This window comes from Rhynchophorus ferrugineus, unplaced genomic scaffold, assembly GCF_030347505.1.
Source record: "Rhynchophorus ferrugineus isolate W39M unplaced genomic scaffold, kcgeb_rfMv2 rfM2, whole genome shotgun sequence".
Classification (NCBI taxonomy): Eukaryota; Metazoa; Arthropoda; class Insecta; order Coleoptera; family Curculionidae; genus Rhynchophorus; species Rhynchophorus ferrugineus.
In genome coordinates, this window is record NW_027472581.1 from 50,314,334 (window position 1) to 50,327,871 (window position 13,538).

General features: G+C 29.3%; 3 protein-coding genes and 2 long non-coding RNA genes across 8 annotated transcripts; 4 read left to right on the top strand and 1 right to left on the bottom strand.

Annotated features, from left to right (window-relative positions):
- Window positions 1–1,330: 1,330 nt before the first annotated feature.
- Window positions 1,331–3,217, top strand: LOC143191106 (potassium channel subfamily K member 6). 2 transcript variants are annotated; one of them, XM_076395877.1, is made up of 6 exons: window positions 1,331–1,531; window positions 1,818–1,958; window positions 2,021–2,230; window positions 2,352–2,546; window positions 2,631–2,741; window positions 2,799–3,217. In XM_076395877.1, the coding sequence occupies exons 1-6, from the start codon at window positions 1,432–1,434 to the stop codon at window positions 2,810–2,812; spliced, it is 771 nt and encodes a 256-aa protein (XP_076251992.1). In that variant the 5' UTR covers window positions 1,331–1,431; the 3' UTR covers window positions 2,813–3,217. The 2 variants fall into 2 exon arrangements, with proteins under 2 accessions (XP_076251992.1, XP_076251991.1); XM_076395876.1 differs by having other exon boundaries at window positions 1,333–1,702.
- Window positions 3,120–4,770, top strand: LOC143191102 (DALR anticodon-binding domain-containing protein 3). Its single transcript, XM_076395872.1, has 5 exons — window positions 3,120–3,903; window positions 3,972–4,156; window positions 4,210–4,343; window positions 4,392–4,559; window positions 4,613–4,770. The coding sequence occupies exons 1-5, from the start codon at window positions 3,248–3,250 to the stop codon at window positions 4,730–4,732; spliced, it is 1,263 nt and encodes a 420-aa protein (XP_076251987.1). The 5' UTR covers window positions 3,120–3,247; the 3' UTR covers window positions 4,733–4,770.
- Window positions 4,771–5,551: 781 nt separating this feature from the next.
- On the top strand, window positions 5,552–6,818 carry LOC143191115 (uncharacterized). The gene is made up of 4 exons (XR_013004416.1): window positions 5,552–5,690; window positions 5,802–6,051; window positions 6,112–6,547; window positions 6,605–6,818. It is a non-coding gene; the product is annotated as an uncharacterized LOC143191115 (long non-coding RNA).
- A 62-nt stretch (window positions 6,819–6,880) lies between these two features.
- On the bottom strand, window positions 6,881–7,351 carry LOC143191114 (uncharacterized). Its single transcript, XR_013004415.1, has 3 exons — window positions 7,212–7,351; window positions 7,090–7,162; window positions 6,881–7,011 (listed from the first exon to the last, which is right to left on the bottom strand). It is a non-coding gene; the product is annotated as an uncharacterized LOC143191114 (long non-coding RNA).
- Window positions 7,342–13,432, top strand: Cap-G (Chromosome associated protein G). Of its 3 annotated transcripts, XM_076395856.1 has the most exons (17): window positions 7,342–7,440; window positions 7,629–7,800; window positions 7,852–8,040; window positions 8,105–8,242; window positions 8,299–8,424; window positions 8,480–8,617; window positions 8,673–8,887; window positions 8,955–9,143; window positions 9,196–9,380; window positions 9,434–9,561; window positions 9,656–9,895; window positions 10,730–10,897; window positions 10,949–11,170; window positions 12,536–12,656; window positions 12,708–12,934; window positions 12,985–13,152; window positions 13,208–13,432. In XM_076395856.1, the coding sequence occupies exons 2-17, from the start codon at window positions 7,687–7,689 to the stop codon at window positions 13,325–13,327; spliced, it is 2,688 nt and encodes an 895-aa protein (XP_076251971.1). In that variant the 5' UTR covers window positions 7,342–7,440; window positions 7,629–7,686; the 3' UTR covers window positions 13,328–13,432. The 3 variants fall into 3 exon arrangements, with proteins under 3 accessions (XP_076251971.1, XP_076251970.1, XP_076251973.1); XM_076395855.1 differs by lacking the exon at window positions 7,342–7,440 and having other exon boundaries at window positions 7,441–7,800; XM_076395858.1 differs by lacking the exon at window positions 7,342–7,440 and having other exon boundaries at window positions 7,441–7,800; window positions 12,726–12,934.
- The last annotated feature ends 106 nt before the right edge of the window (window positions 13,433–13,538 follow it).

A 13,538-nucleotide genomic window follows, 5' to 3' on the forward strand; every position in this document is an offset into this window, starting at 1 on the left:
TGAAACAAAATCGACCCATGTAACGTTTACCCTGCGTAGAAGAACATGTCCACCAGTGAATATCAATCATCGTCAACTCCCCCAAGCAGAACAAGTTAAATATCTTGATATGCACTTAAATCGACGCCTAACCTGGAAGAAGCACATACTCTCCAAACGAAAACAGCTTGTATCAAATGTTTTGGCTCATCGGGCGCAAATCCAAGTTAGCATTCGATAACAAGGTGTTGCTGTATGAATCTATACTCAAGCCTATTTGATCATATGAAATCCAACTATGGGGTACCGCTAGCAAATCTAATATATCCATCATTCAAAAAAAAAACGGTTCCAAAATAAAGCGTTGCGTGCCATTGTTAATGCTCCAACGAGTTGGAGTTAATGTTACAACGAGTGCAATTCAACGTATTTGTGTGAAGTACTTTGAAAGAGTGTCGGTGCATCCCAATGTAGTCGCTAATCTCAGCTAAATATGCGACGTGATTGTACCTACTCATTGAATTTTTATCTGTCATATCCAATTGTCGGTTCTCATTTCAATTATTTAAAGTATAAGACGAAAACCCACCTCAAACTCATAAGGAACTTTCAGATAATTTGTTAGTTCATGATTAAATTGTTTCTAAATATTTACATGCAGATGGGAAGATCCAAAAAGAGTGACGGCGTATTGTGACTGACCCTGAAAAGTAGTCGAATTACTGTCCAGGAGAGCCGTCCTTCCATATCAACATAAAAGCGTAATATTCAAGCCCGTAAAGCATATCCGGTGGTATCAGAAACTGTAGTGTAAAGAAGTGCGAGTATAGGTCGATGATCGCTGCCAAATCATCATTATTTCACTATATTGCCAGAAAGATGGGAAAAAAAGTTGTAAAAAATATATTGATTATTTTATATTATACTATTTTCTCTCAATAAATGCCTTTTTAAATAGAAAGAATGATCAGAATACATGCAAGCACCTAATAAATCAGAATCAGGATTGTTTAAAATAACTTGTTGTTGTTGTAATAACTAACTAATTGAATATCTTATTTATTGTGGTATTTAATTTAAAAGCTCTAATTATGAATATTAGCGAGAATGAAATAACAATCAGAATACATGTGCCACTAAATCTGTATTGTGAAAACTCATCGTAAATTTTTAGACTTCAGATGCTTAAATAAAAATAAATTATAACAAAATTATTTTTTACCAACCCAATATAAAATGTTTTTAAATTAATGTAGACTTTTTAACAGTTGTATACTAATAGTGGTGTTTATCAGCGTAGAATTGTTTATATAAAAGATAACAATAAGACCACTTCTATCTTAAATAATCACTAGTTATTTTGAATCTGTTTCTTTAAACAGACACAGTAAATTATGTGATACTCCAAGTGTGACTATCAATTAGTGTGTAATTAATTTTTATTATTTCGTTATGGAATACAGGACGTACAGTGCTATAACGCCGAGTGAAACTACGAAACTTTTGCCGAAATCAAATAAAAGTAATGACATTGTCTGTAGAAAACTGCTAGGTATCGAGAAACCCTCCTTTTATTTTTCATTCTACGTTCTGTTTTACGTATTGTTTTTATGTTTGGGTGCGATCATCTTCGCCTTCTTCGAAACCCCCGTGGAACTAGGAGCTAGAATACAATTAGACAATTATGTCGCGAATTTTAGAAAAATGTATCCCAATGTTTCAGGTAAACAGTATCCAAAATCAAAGCGAATAAATTAAACAAACATTGATTTTTGAGAGGATTTTTAAACGGTTCAACGAACTTTATGTTCCAATAATATTGTTTTTATTCTTAACAGAACAAGCACTGGATGAGTTGATCGTAGAAGTAGTAAAAGCCAGTAAAAAGGGAATATCGGTAACAATTAATGGAACTAATGAGCACAATTGGGACTTTACGCAATCTTTATTTTTTACCAGTTGTGTAGTAACGACAATAGGTCAGTATTAATTGAAATTGTAATTAAAACAGTCATTCAAATACAATAATTTATTGTTATAGGTTACGGCCAAATAACTCCCTTGAGCAGAAGTGGTAAAATATTTTGCATACTTTATGCCATCGTTGGCATTCCCTTGACACTAGTTTTACTTTCTGGGCTAGTAGAACGTTTCCTGGTTCCAGCTATGTGGATTCTGCAGTGGCTTAATTCAAAGTTGCAACGGTTTTATCAACCTTTCAGTATTAGATTATTGCATTTAATTATCATAGGTAAACAGAAACTGAAATTATGACTCTAAATGCTATTTTTAGAACTGAAAACATTTAATTAAATCTAAAATACTCTCCGAAACCTCTGTTTTTAAAACAACATTAAAATTTATATTTTTAGTAACTTTTTTGGTAATATTAACCATTTTCCTTCCCGCTATTATATTTTACTATTTAGAGGAAGGATGGACATATTTGGATGCAATATACTACTGTTTTATATCTCTGACCACTATTGGTTTAGGGGACTATATTCCTGGATATTCAAACGAACTACGTGGATTGTATTTATCTTTATATAAAATGGTAACAACAGGTATTGACATGTCTTTAATGAATTTTTTATCTATAAATATGTAACAAGTTAACAAAAGCACTGAATATAAATGCATTGTTTTAGTGTATCTATTTTTCGGCATTACGTTTATGATGTTAACTTTAGCAGTTTTTTATGACATACCGCAGCTAAACTTAGGTTTATTATTCAGTTTAAGCCGTGACGTTTTTCCAAGTAAGATACTGTATAGATGTATGTAAACTTAATAAACTTAGATTACTTATATTTTAGGAACAAGAAATTGAATAGGTGCCTACAACTTATTAATTTTAATATAAACGAATATTAATATATAAAAAATTAATATATTATTGACAAAAATTAATATTATTTTGTTAAGTCTTCTTTACGATCTTAGATTGATTACGACCATTAGATTTCATTACGACCATTAGATTTATGAAATGGTCGCTGCTTGCCAACTTAAATTTATTTTAAAATAACTGCCGTATAGAATACTATTCTCCTTTTCTATTTCAAAATTAATGTGAAAAGGAATTGGCGTTTGACTATCGACTTTCATTCGATAGTTCCCAGCGCTAATTAATATATTACATATTTTAGGTTAAGTAGTGAGATTTGTATTTTATATATTATAATATTGTATTTTATGATGTTTTACATCTTTAATAAAATTGTGTTTAATTGTGGATAACAGTTATGGGATTATTTCAGCAGTTATGTCTCCATTAGATATTTATATAGTACATTTATATAAAACACTTATAGACGTATCACCAGAAAGCAACCAAACTATTGTAAAGCTTCATACAAAATATCTTGAAGAACTGGGAGATATCAGTTTTCCTTTGTTGCGAAAAAGTTGGCTTTCTGTTTTACCAGCAAGGCAAGAAAATCGCGAAGAAAGTATATTGAGATATGCACAAGACGAAGATGATCTTGAGTGTGCTTTAAATAAACTCAAAATCTTTTTAAAAGATTTAGTGCAAATATATAAATTTAAAGTCATAAATAACCATGTACATATATTTTTACATAGACCATTTGTATTTACAAACCATTTAAGTTCTATATTAAAAGCAAATAAGTTATATGGAGGATGCAATTTTTTTAGCTACAATATTGAAATTGTAAGTGAACAGGATATAGACAATAATGACTTAAATGTGTGGAACTTGAGCATATTAAGGTTGTCTATTTTAAAAAAGGTAGCTGACAATTTAATAAAATTAACAACAAGCTCGGCACAACATGACAGCAAAAAAATTTATATAGGACTTAACAAAAAGCAGAATTTCCCATTTTTAGTAGTTGGACCAGTTATGAATCAAAAAGGTGTAAAAGACACTACAAATTCAGCAATGGACTTAATAAAGTAAATGTTACATGGTTTAAATTATTGCTAATTTACATAATTATTGTCTATTGCTAAAATATTTTCAGTAAAAGGGCATCAGACATGAGGATGATGGCTCAGCATAGATATCAAGTTAATATAAAAGCAGATTCTGATTACCGGGAGTACTTTCATAAATTAGGTGTATCATCAGTTACAATAGAATTGCTTTCAAATAAGCCTCATAAACCTATAAAAGTTATGCTGAATGGTTCAAGCAATGTAAATAAAGGTCTGAATTATAAAATGGTATTATTTTAAAGTAGTTTTAACTGGTACTTATAGGGCCATCTTTCATATTTTATAACTGTGCAAGAATATCAGTCTTATTGAAAGAATTTCAAAGGAAAATTGATCAAAGCATTTATACACAATTGCCAAATGTGGAAGAAATAGATGTTACATTATTAAATCAACCTGTAGGTATTTATATCAATTACAAACATAAATAAAATATATACTTGTAGGAAGAATGGGAAATATATTATGGATATATTTTGCAGTTTCCTATTTTAATAAAGAACTGTATTAAAGATATCGAAAAGGAAATTTTTAGCCCGCAAAATCTAATTACATTTTTATCAAATTTATCTGGCATATTTAGTGTTTATTACAGGAGAGTGAGAATTTTAACTGTAAGTAAGATAATCTCTAATTTGTACATTTTTCATTAAAATAACTATTTTAGGATCCCCGTGAACATCTGTTGCCACTCATACATGCACGAATCTATTTGATAAAAACATTACAGTATGTCTTTTATAATGCATTGCAAATACTTAATATTGATCCCATAACAGAAATGTAATTTTTAATATCTTATGTAATAAATAGTTTTCATAAATATATCATGATTTTAATTAGTTCAAAAAAGTATTGGAAAATATCATTCAGCAAAAATTAGAAATATATATATACATATTATTTATTCAATTAAGCAACAATCTAAGAACACTTTCTGTGAAAAATCTGGAGTTTGTTAGGAAAAAAAATTAGTAAAAAATAATTAATTGTAAAATCCTTAACCACCACTGTTATTGTCTCTTGCAGTTACTTCATCCAATGCCCTTTTTGTGGGCGACAGCTTTTTCGTGGTTATTTGCTCTTGTTTGAATTTGTTGCACCAATCAACAACTGTATCTTGTGAACAACATGATACTCCATAAACTGCTTTCATGCGTTGATAAATATCTATTGGTTGATGACCCTGGGCAGCCAAAAATTGCACGACAGCAAGAAGATTTTCTATAGTTGGATTTTCCACAATAAAAGCCATGTTTTACAATATGATATTTACGATACAATACGAAATAGTATAAACTATTTGACTGATACGTGCCTGAATCAGTAGTAACAAATTTGATGCATAGATCATATTTTAAGATTCACCTAATTGAAATTCATTTTATTTACTAAAAATAAAAACTACTAAGTCAAGTATAATCGAGGTTATAATCCTAGAAAATAATCAATTCAAATAAAAATCGATAGGTTATAATCAACATTTATATTTATCAAAATGTATCGTTAGGCAACGCTTAATATGATGAGAGAATAATGAAACAAAAATAGAGACGACAGTAAAAGGCCTCGCCATCTATGTCTATACAAGTTTCTATTGGTTAGGACTGCACGTGTGCAATTGTTCTATCTAACCTGACAGTTTTCAAAATTCGCATCCTTTTTGTACCACGCCTTCCGTACCACAGTCTTAGTTATGGTTAGATGTCATTTTTAGGTTAATTTTGTATTTACATTTTGTTCAGGTAATATAATTATTTCATAGGCAAAGTTAGAAGCAGATAATGCGAAAATAAGTGTATAAGGTCTAAATTATTAGTAAAATATTATCATTTTATAACACTATAATTTTGTAGATTGTTATGGAACAAAGGATATGGTCATTTTTAGGTTAATTTCGTACTTACATTTTTTGTTGAAGTCAAATAATTATTTCATTCACAAAATTAGCGAGAAATAATGCGAAAATATTATTATTTTATAACACTAATTTTGTAGATTGTTATGGAACAAAGGATATATTAAATAATATGGAAACAACTTATTTAAAAAAAAAAGAATGGAATGCAAATGGGAAAAATTTTGCATTCTTTTATAAACGAGAAGGTAATATTAATATATATTTGTCTTATAATTGTGCTTCACGTGAGTATGGTTTTGTTATAGGTGAAATGCATAATATTCTAAAAAAAGATTTTACTGTGGGTTTTATGAATAGAATAATGGAAGAAAAATTGATATGCATAGGTATGTCTGTAGTTGTCCAGAGTATATGATAAAGAACACTCTGCTCAAGCATGTGCATTTGGTACATATATATATGAGGAGAAAAGGGGCACTAATAATTTTGCAGTGCTGCAGGAGAGCAGTCAGTGATTAAATCATAGGACAAAGAAAAATATATACACATAGAGAAGTGGAAGAACCAATGACGGAAAATGACTTTGACTTTTCAGTATAATTAACACTTTGAAATCAATTGATCAACAATCAAAGCCAAATACTTAAGAACATAGAGGTTATGCTTCAGAGATTTCAACAAAAATGTGATTTAAACCATGAAACCCAGCGATACCTTCCAGCACCCAAACAACATAAAAAAGTAAATATGTTTTACTAAAAGTGCAATGTATTATTTCATTGTTTCTCTTACTTTTAGTAGTAAATATCAGTCAGGAATATTAATGAATACTTAGGAAAGGTGGATTTGGCCTACAGGGGAGACCCCAACGCAAAATAAAAAAACTCACCTGGAATTCTACCTCATAGGTGGTGTGGAGAAAAGTTTAATCTAAATATAATAAAGAAGTATAGAAATGAATAACCTGCTGTCTTTTTTGTTATGGTTCCTTTAATATATATTCTTTTTGTAATATTTTGCCATTATTTATGTGCTCTGACGCGTTATAACCGAAATAAATAATAAATCACAAAGTTTCAAATACTATGTTACCAATTTATTCCAACCACTTTCTATTGAAATACACTTTATATTTACACTTTGCTGAAGATTCATGATACTTTGTTAGCTTTTAGCTTCATTATAGCTTTTTTCTTTTGAAATATCTGTAAAATCAGAAAGATATAAGTATAATAACAAATAGACAGAAAACGTATACAAATATGACCATATTTCATTCTTACCTTTACTATAGTGTTCAAATAAGTTGTTTCCATATAATTTAACATAAAAATATATCCTTTGTTCCATAACAATCTACAAAATTAGTGTTATAAAATGATAATATTTTACTAATAATTCATACCTTATACACTTATTTTCGCATAATCTGCTGCTAATTTTGCTTATAAAATAATTATATTACCTCAACAAAATGTAAAACTAAGACGGCGGTACGAAAGGCGTGTAGAAAAGGACGCGAGTTTTGAAAACTGTCAGGTTAGCTTAGAACTGCGCATGTGCAGTCCTAGTCAATAGAAACTTGTATAGTCACAGATGGCAAAGTCTTTTACTGTCGTCTTAAAAATAGACAGGTTATTTCAATTTTTTATAAATATGTTCTACTTTAAAGAGAACGCCAGACGCCCTCTATAATTTAAAAGAAAACCGTTTTTTGGCTTAGTTTTTTCATAAACAAATTTAGGGTTAAATGGTTTTATTTTATATATATATATAGTATAAGTAATTAGCAAAAAACGTTTTAAAAATTCCAATTTTATAGTAGGAATAATAGTCACAGAAAAAAGTAAAAGTGCATAACCAACACCGGTCCTAATAATATGGATAATGACGAAAAATTAATTTATCAAATAGCGGAATCGTTTTCTTCGTCACAAAATACTACAGCCACTCATAAAAAGAACTCAGTTAAGTTACTAAAATTATATGAAAATGTAAGTGTGATTATTATCATAATTGAATTTCACTATTCATATGTATTTCAGACCGAACTAACCACTTACTATGAAGCTTTCTTACCTTCGTTATATAAAGTGCTTAATACTGATATTAAAATTAAGAGCTTAAATTTGGATAGAATTATTGAATTTGTTGGTCAGTTTTTATCAGATATTAATCAAAATGAAAAATTTGACAAATCATTATTCAGTAAAATTGTTGAATATTTGTTGCAGGTATTAATATAATATTACTAAAATAAGGGTATAATATGTTAAATATAAATAATATATTTTTTAGGCAAGTCAGTGTATTGATGATAATATACGATATAGAGCTTGTCAGATAATCACCAATCTTTTAGAGCATTTGGTGGGAAGTGAAATTAGTGATGACTTATGTTCACAAATTGAAATGATTTTCCTAGATAGACTTTATGTAAATCTGCCCATAAAGTATAATTCTTGATCTTTGAAAATTATTATTATTTATAGGATCCTAAAACTGTTGTGAGGTTGCTTGCTATTAGAGTTTTATATCGATTACAAGATCCACAGGATCCTGAAGATAGAATTCATTCTGAATTTTTGAAGATAATAAGGAATGATATGCATGCTAAAGTAAATTTTTATAAGTATTTTAAATCCAATGTTAATATTTTGTATAATCCTCTAGGTACGTGAGTTATGTGTTGAAAAAATTATTCTGAATCGTTCAATAATTGAACAGATTATTAAAAGAACTCGAGATATTGATGTCAGTGTGCGTTTAGTAGCATTTAAAAGATTAAGTGGAATAGTGAAAAGTCTTAAGGTAGTAATGCACGGGATATTTATATTATGGCTAGTTCTGAATAATAATATTTTAGATTGGTGACAGAAGGACCATCTTGACTGCTGGTATATATGATTTATCGGAAAAAGTTCAGAAGTTTGTGTATTCAGTATTTTTAGATACTTGGTTAAAGTCTTTTGATAATGATATATTTGTTCTAATGGAAGCTCTTAGATATGATGGTGATGAAAAAGATATTAATGAAACATTACATTTATATAAAAATATACTACATAAATTTTACTTCAAGTATGTTATCATTTAGTTTTCAAGTTATTTTTTAATTAAAATGCAATTCATTTTTATATATCTGTAGATCTAATTCATCTGAAATGTTAAGAGTACTTGAATTTGATGAAGTTAATACCATTCCTTATCAAAAGCTTAACTGGGGAACCATAAGTTATTGGAGGCTACTAATAGATTACCTTAAAGAGGCAAAATTAGATGACCAACTCGAAAATGTTATGCCGGAACCTGCCGTGTATTTCAAATATGTTAAAGGGTTAATGTGAATAAATTGATAATTATTATATTTATATAAAAAATACTTGCAGATATATTGAAGAGACTGATAATAATAGTGATTTCCTAGAAAAGCAATTTATTATAAAAGAATTATTTCATATAACAAAGACCTATGACTATTCGGATCCGCCCACTCGGCAATCTTTAAATAATTTAGTAGAGTATGTATTGAAAAATGCAGACCTACTAGATAGTGTGGTTGAGGATATTATAGGTATTATAACAGATAATTCTGTTTTCATTTAATTTAATGTGCTGTTTGATTAGATTGTTTAAAATTATCAATGACTGAGGTGGAAAAAAGATCTCGATTTGTATGTGAAATAATATCGGACTTACTGTATCCAATTGATGAAGCTGAAGCTGCAGAGGCAGAACGCGTGAGACAGTTTCAGGTATGTTTTTATATTGTAAAATCAAATCAAGTTAACAAGTTAGATTACTTTCATAATTCAAACTAATTATGAACAAATTTATTTTTTACTTCAGTTATCAACATTGACAACAAAATTGATCATTCTACAAGGAGAACAAAGCGATGCTGTTCAAAGGGCAGATTATCTAGATGCTGATCGTTTAAAGAAAGAAATCGAATTTGTAGCAGAGGAAATAAAAAACTTACGAAATGCTATTCATAGTGTAGCTACTGATGAAGTGAAGAAGAAAACTGATCTAATGACAGTTACTAAATGTCTAGACATAGCATGCGGTATTCTAAGAACTTTGGGGGTAACAAAATCTGTTTTATTAGAAATTAATATTGAAGGTTGGGGAAAGGATAATTTCGGTTTTTCCTGAGGGGCTTTAAAGTCTTATATATCTCTATTAATACTTAATCAACGTAATATTATAGCTCGCTTTATAAATGATAGTTTATAGAACATTAAAAAAAAATTATCACTCTTTGAAATTGGAAATTCAAAGTCTTATTTTCCTTTTTATACTTCCGAAAAGGGAAAATACCGCGCAGGTTCATCGAAAATTATGTTATGTTTATGATGAAGTGTACTTAAGTAACGTCGGTTAACTAAACATCAACATACAAAACAATTTTGAATCTAATAGTAAAATAATTAAAAATTAAATGTAACGCTGGATAACAATAGAAACTCGATACTTGGATTCAACATGAATGAAATAGAATCTTTTTTAAAACGAATGATTGCAGGTGATGAATAATGGATCATGTACAATAATAATATGCGAACAAAATCGTAGTCGAAGCCCGGAATAGCTTCACAAACAGTTGCAAGGCCCACATTGACTGACGCCAAGTAAAGCGATGTTGAGGGTTTGGTCTAATTAGAAAGGAATTTTTACTTTTCGGTTCTTGGACGTAAAAGTAGCAAAAACCAAATAAATGTAAAGTTACGTTTGCAGCTTCATTTTATTCAAGTTGGGGCTGTCTTCCGACTAACCAGTTCTTTGATTTTGAGTCTGATGTGCTTTCTATTTTGTTTAACGTGATTATTATTTATATTTGAAATTTATATGCCTTGGAAAATATGGAAAAGGCGAAATAACTTTTTCCCCTAACCTATTAAAATAATCTTATACTTGTAGATGTCGGATTTGACTACATCCTTGAAAACGTTGAAAACGGATGTCATTGAAGACTTTTTGATGTACGATAATGATATTGTTCGAACGAAAGCCTTTAAATGTTATGCTATTTTTTGCATTTTTGATAAATGTACTGCTCTGAATGGAATTCATATGTTTGCTTTACCGGTAACTAGTAAATGCTGTTTTATAAATACTAGTACAGCATTTTTTTTGTAGATATTGGCATACCAAGCTGGTGAGGAATGTGATATGCAAACACTGATTGTGTGTATCGGAGCTGTTGTTGATCTAATTCGAATATATGGAGCTGATTTGATTGCTGAACCCGATGAGGAACAATTGTCAGAGAGTGTAAATGAAGAACACCAGATGGTGTTTTCGGGCGGTACATCTTTGACTCAGGTTATTCAAGGATTAGTGGATTTAATGGATGATTCGGTATGATAACTTTAATGAAATAAAACAAGTTATACTGTAAGAATATAACATTAAAATCTAAAATATCCTGTAACAACTACTAGTATATTTTTCTGTCCGAGATTATTTGGTTTATTTATGAATTCTATGTCCTTTTGACATTACAGTCCTTAATCAAATACTGTAGTAATAGAAATCCGTTATAAGAAATGGATTGTTTTGCTCCTGAACAAGGTTGACAAATGCTTTTATGCAAACAATTTTATTCGGAAGAATAATATACGATAAGAATGTTGCGGTAAACGGAAAAATTATCGATTTATCATACACAATGAAACTATAAGAAAATATAGAATGTTGGTTTTTTTAAAATGTTTGAACGTTTTAATGAGATTAAATATTAATGAAATGTTAATATGTGGAGTTCTAAGTATAATTTGAATAATAGGATATACAATAATTACTGTATACACTAGACTTATTTGGTTAATCCACATGAGATGTAGATTCAAGCTGTGGAACGAGTATATCACGAGACTCTGTTACAGCAGAAACTAATCAAGCAATTTAATAATTGTAATCAAAGATACAATCTAGTGAAGGTTGAATTAAAATGAACTTTAGAAGTTTAATGATTTAGCAGTTAAAACGTTGTGAGTTGCTATATCATGGAATTATTAAACTGAAACTAAAGATCTTTTTTGTTATTTAAAGATGATTTTACAGCAAGCCTATTATATATTGCTTTTGTCAAAGTACCATCTTCAGAAATAATTTTTACCACGGATGGAGGGAGAAGTTTTTAATTGTATTTTTACAGGCTGCATCCGTTTTATAAAAAAAATTAAAGCCCGTTATGCTGAGCAGGTCTTGGGACCGCCAATGATTCTAGTTGTATTGTGTAAGCACTTCAGTGGCCCAGTTCAATTTACAGTGCACTAAAAACCACTTCAATTCTAACACTACTAAGAGTGCAGATATTTAAAGACACTTTAGGTGTTTAATTTAGGTAATTTATCTAGTGTATTTATCTTAGCATTATATATAGACATAATGCAGCAAGTACATGCCCTTATTAATTAATTATCTATTTATAATATGGTAAGAAGTAATCGATTGTGCTATGGAAACGTATCTTAACTATCTTCCATACTACCATTTCACGGTTGGAATAAATATGTTGAAGTTTAGGAAAATTATATTTTAAGTCATAACATTGTGTTTTTATTATCAAACCATAAAAGTTTTGAACTATATAGTATAATTCATACATTCTTTATATATTAGCTATCTTAATGATTTAATTATTTTATGTAAAATTTCCATTGAACAATTTTATTTAATCATGTTGTGATTATATTTATTTATACTTGAATTTTATTTTAGCAATATGAAGTCCAGGAAATTGCAGGCAAAGGTCTATGCCAGTTAATCTTAAATGAACGAATTCATTCCTCCACTTTGTTGTGCAAACTGATATTGAAATGGTGCAATCCAGCTGATACTGGTAAAAAATTAATGACTTCAAGCTACTTTTTAAATAGTTTTAAATCCTTAGATTATGACTGTTTTCTAGGTGATCCTGAACAAGAACCTCTGAAACAAATTATAGCTCATACTTTAAGCAAAGTACCTCAACTCCCACGTAGCGTGGACCAACTTCAAGACGTATTTATGCTGACAGTTCGTGTTTTGGCAACTGCGCCTAAGAGCAGCCCGCTATCTGAAGTCAACATTGATGATATAGTAAAATTCATGTTGGCACTTTGTGATACATCGCCTGTTGTAAGTATTTTGGGATATGACAAAAATACCATCCTATATTTTATATTTAGGGCCCACAACTTCATGCCAAGATAGCGAAGTCTTTATGTTCCACTATGACTTTAAAACCTAATAGTAATTTAAATTTAATGTATTCTAAAATACTAACAATGTTAAAAATATTACGAGATGAGGAACTAGAGGAAGATTTATTGAATATGTGCGATAATTTTGCTGAGGTATACTTACAAATAATCAATTCAATTTAACTATATTTGTTTTTTTTTCTTTTAGGACATATCTAACAAGAAGATTTTAGCTAACTTGGTTAAATTTAAGGCTACTTTGGTATTTGATAAGAAAATGAAAACAGAAACACATATTGAATCCTCAGATGATATGGATGAAGATTAAACTTTACTAATTTCAATGTATTAAATCAGTTATATTAGTTTTTTATATTTATATTGTTTAGATGTGATATATTTTAATAATTTAAATAAATGATTGAAGCACTCATCATATATATTTTATATAGTCGACGTTTGACCTTTACAGAGTAAAGACGTGTTCGGAGAGACGGTCGGTGAAACGAAACAAAAGTGCAACATCTGTGTCACAAATG

Excerpts from the sequence above, each read along its gene's own strand:
- Cap-G (XM_076395856.1), top strand. The coding sequence starts at position 7,687 with ATGGATAATGACGAAAAATTAATTTATCAAATAGCGGAATCGTTTTCT. Across the intron at positions 8,041-8,104 it reads TTGTTGAATATTTGTTGCAG|GCAAGTCAGTGTATTGATGA; the intron begins GTATTAATATAA and ends TATATTTTTTAG. Across the intron at positions 10,898-10,948 it reads TTCATATGTTTGCTTTACCG|ATATTGGCATACCAAGCTGG; the intron begins GTAACTAGTAAA and ends TTTTTTTTGTAG.
- LOC143191106 (XM_076395876.1), top strand. The coding sequence starts at position 1,432 with ATGGAATACAGGACGTACAGTGCTATAACGCCGAGTGAAACTACGAAA. Across the intron at positions 1,703-1,817 it reads AATGTATCCCAATGTTTCAG|AACAAGCACTGGATGAGTTG; the intron begins GTAAACAGTATC and ends TATTCTTAACAG. Across the intron at positions 2,231-2,351 it reads ATTGCATTTAATTATCATAG|TAACTTTTTTGGTAATATTA; the intron begins GTAAACAGAAAC and ends TTATATTTTTAG.
- LOC143191102 (XM_076395872.1), top strand. The coding sequence starts at position 3,248 with ATGTCTCCATTAGATATTTATATAGTACATTTATATAAAACACTTATA. Across the intron at positions 3,904-3,971 it reads TCAGCAATGGACTTAATAAA|TAAAAGGGCATCAGACATGA; the intron begins GTAAATGTTACA and ends AAATATTTTCAG. Across the intron at positions 4,560-4,612 it reads GGAGAGTGAGAATTTTAACT|GATCCCCGTGAACATCTGTT; the intron begins GTAAGTAAGATA and ends TAACTATTTTAG.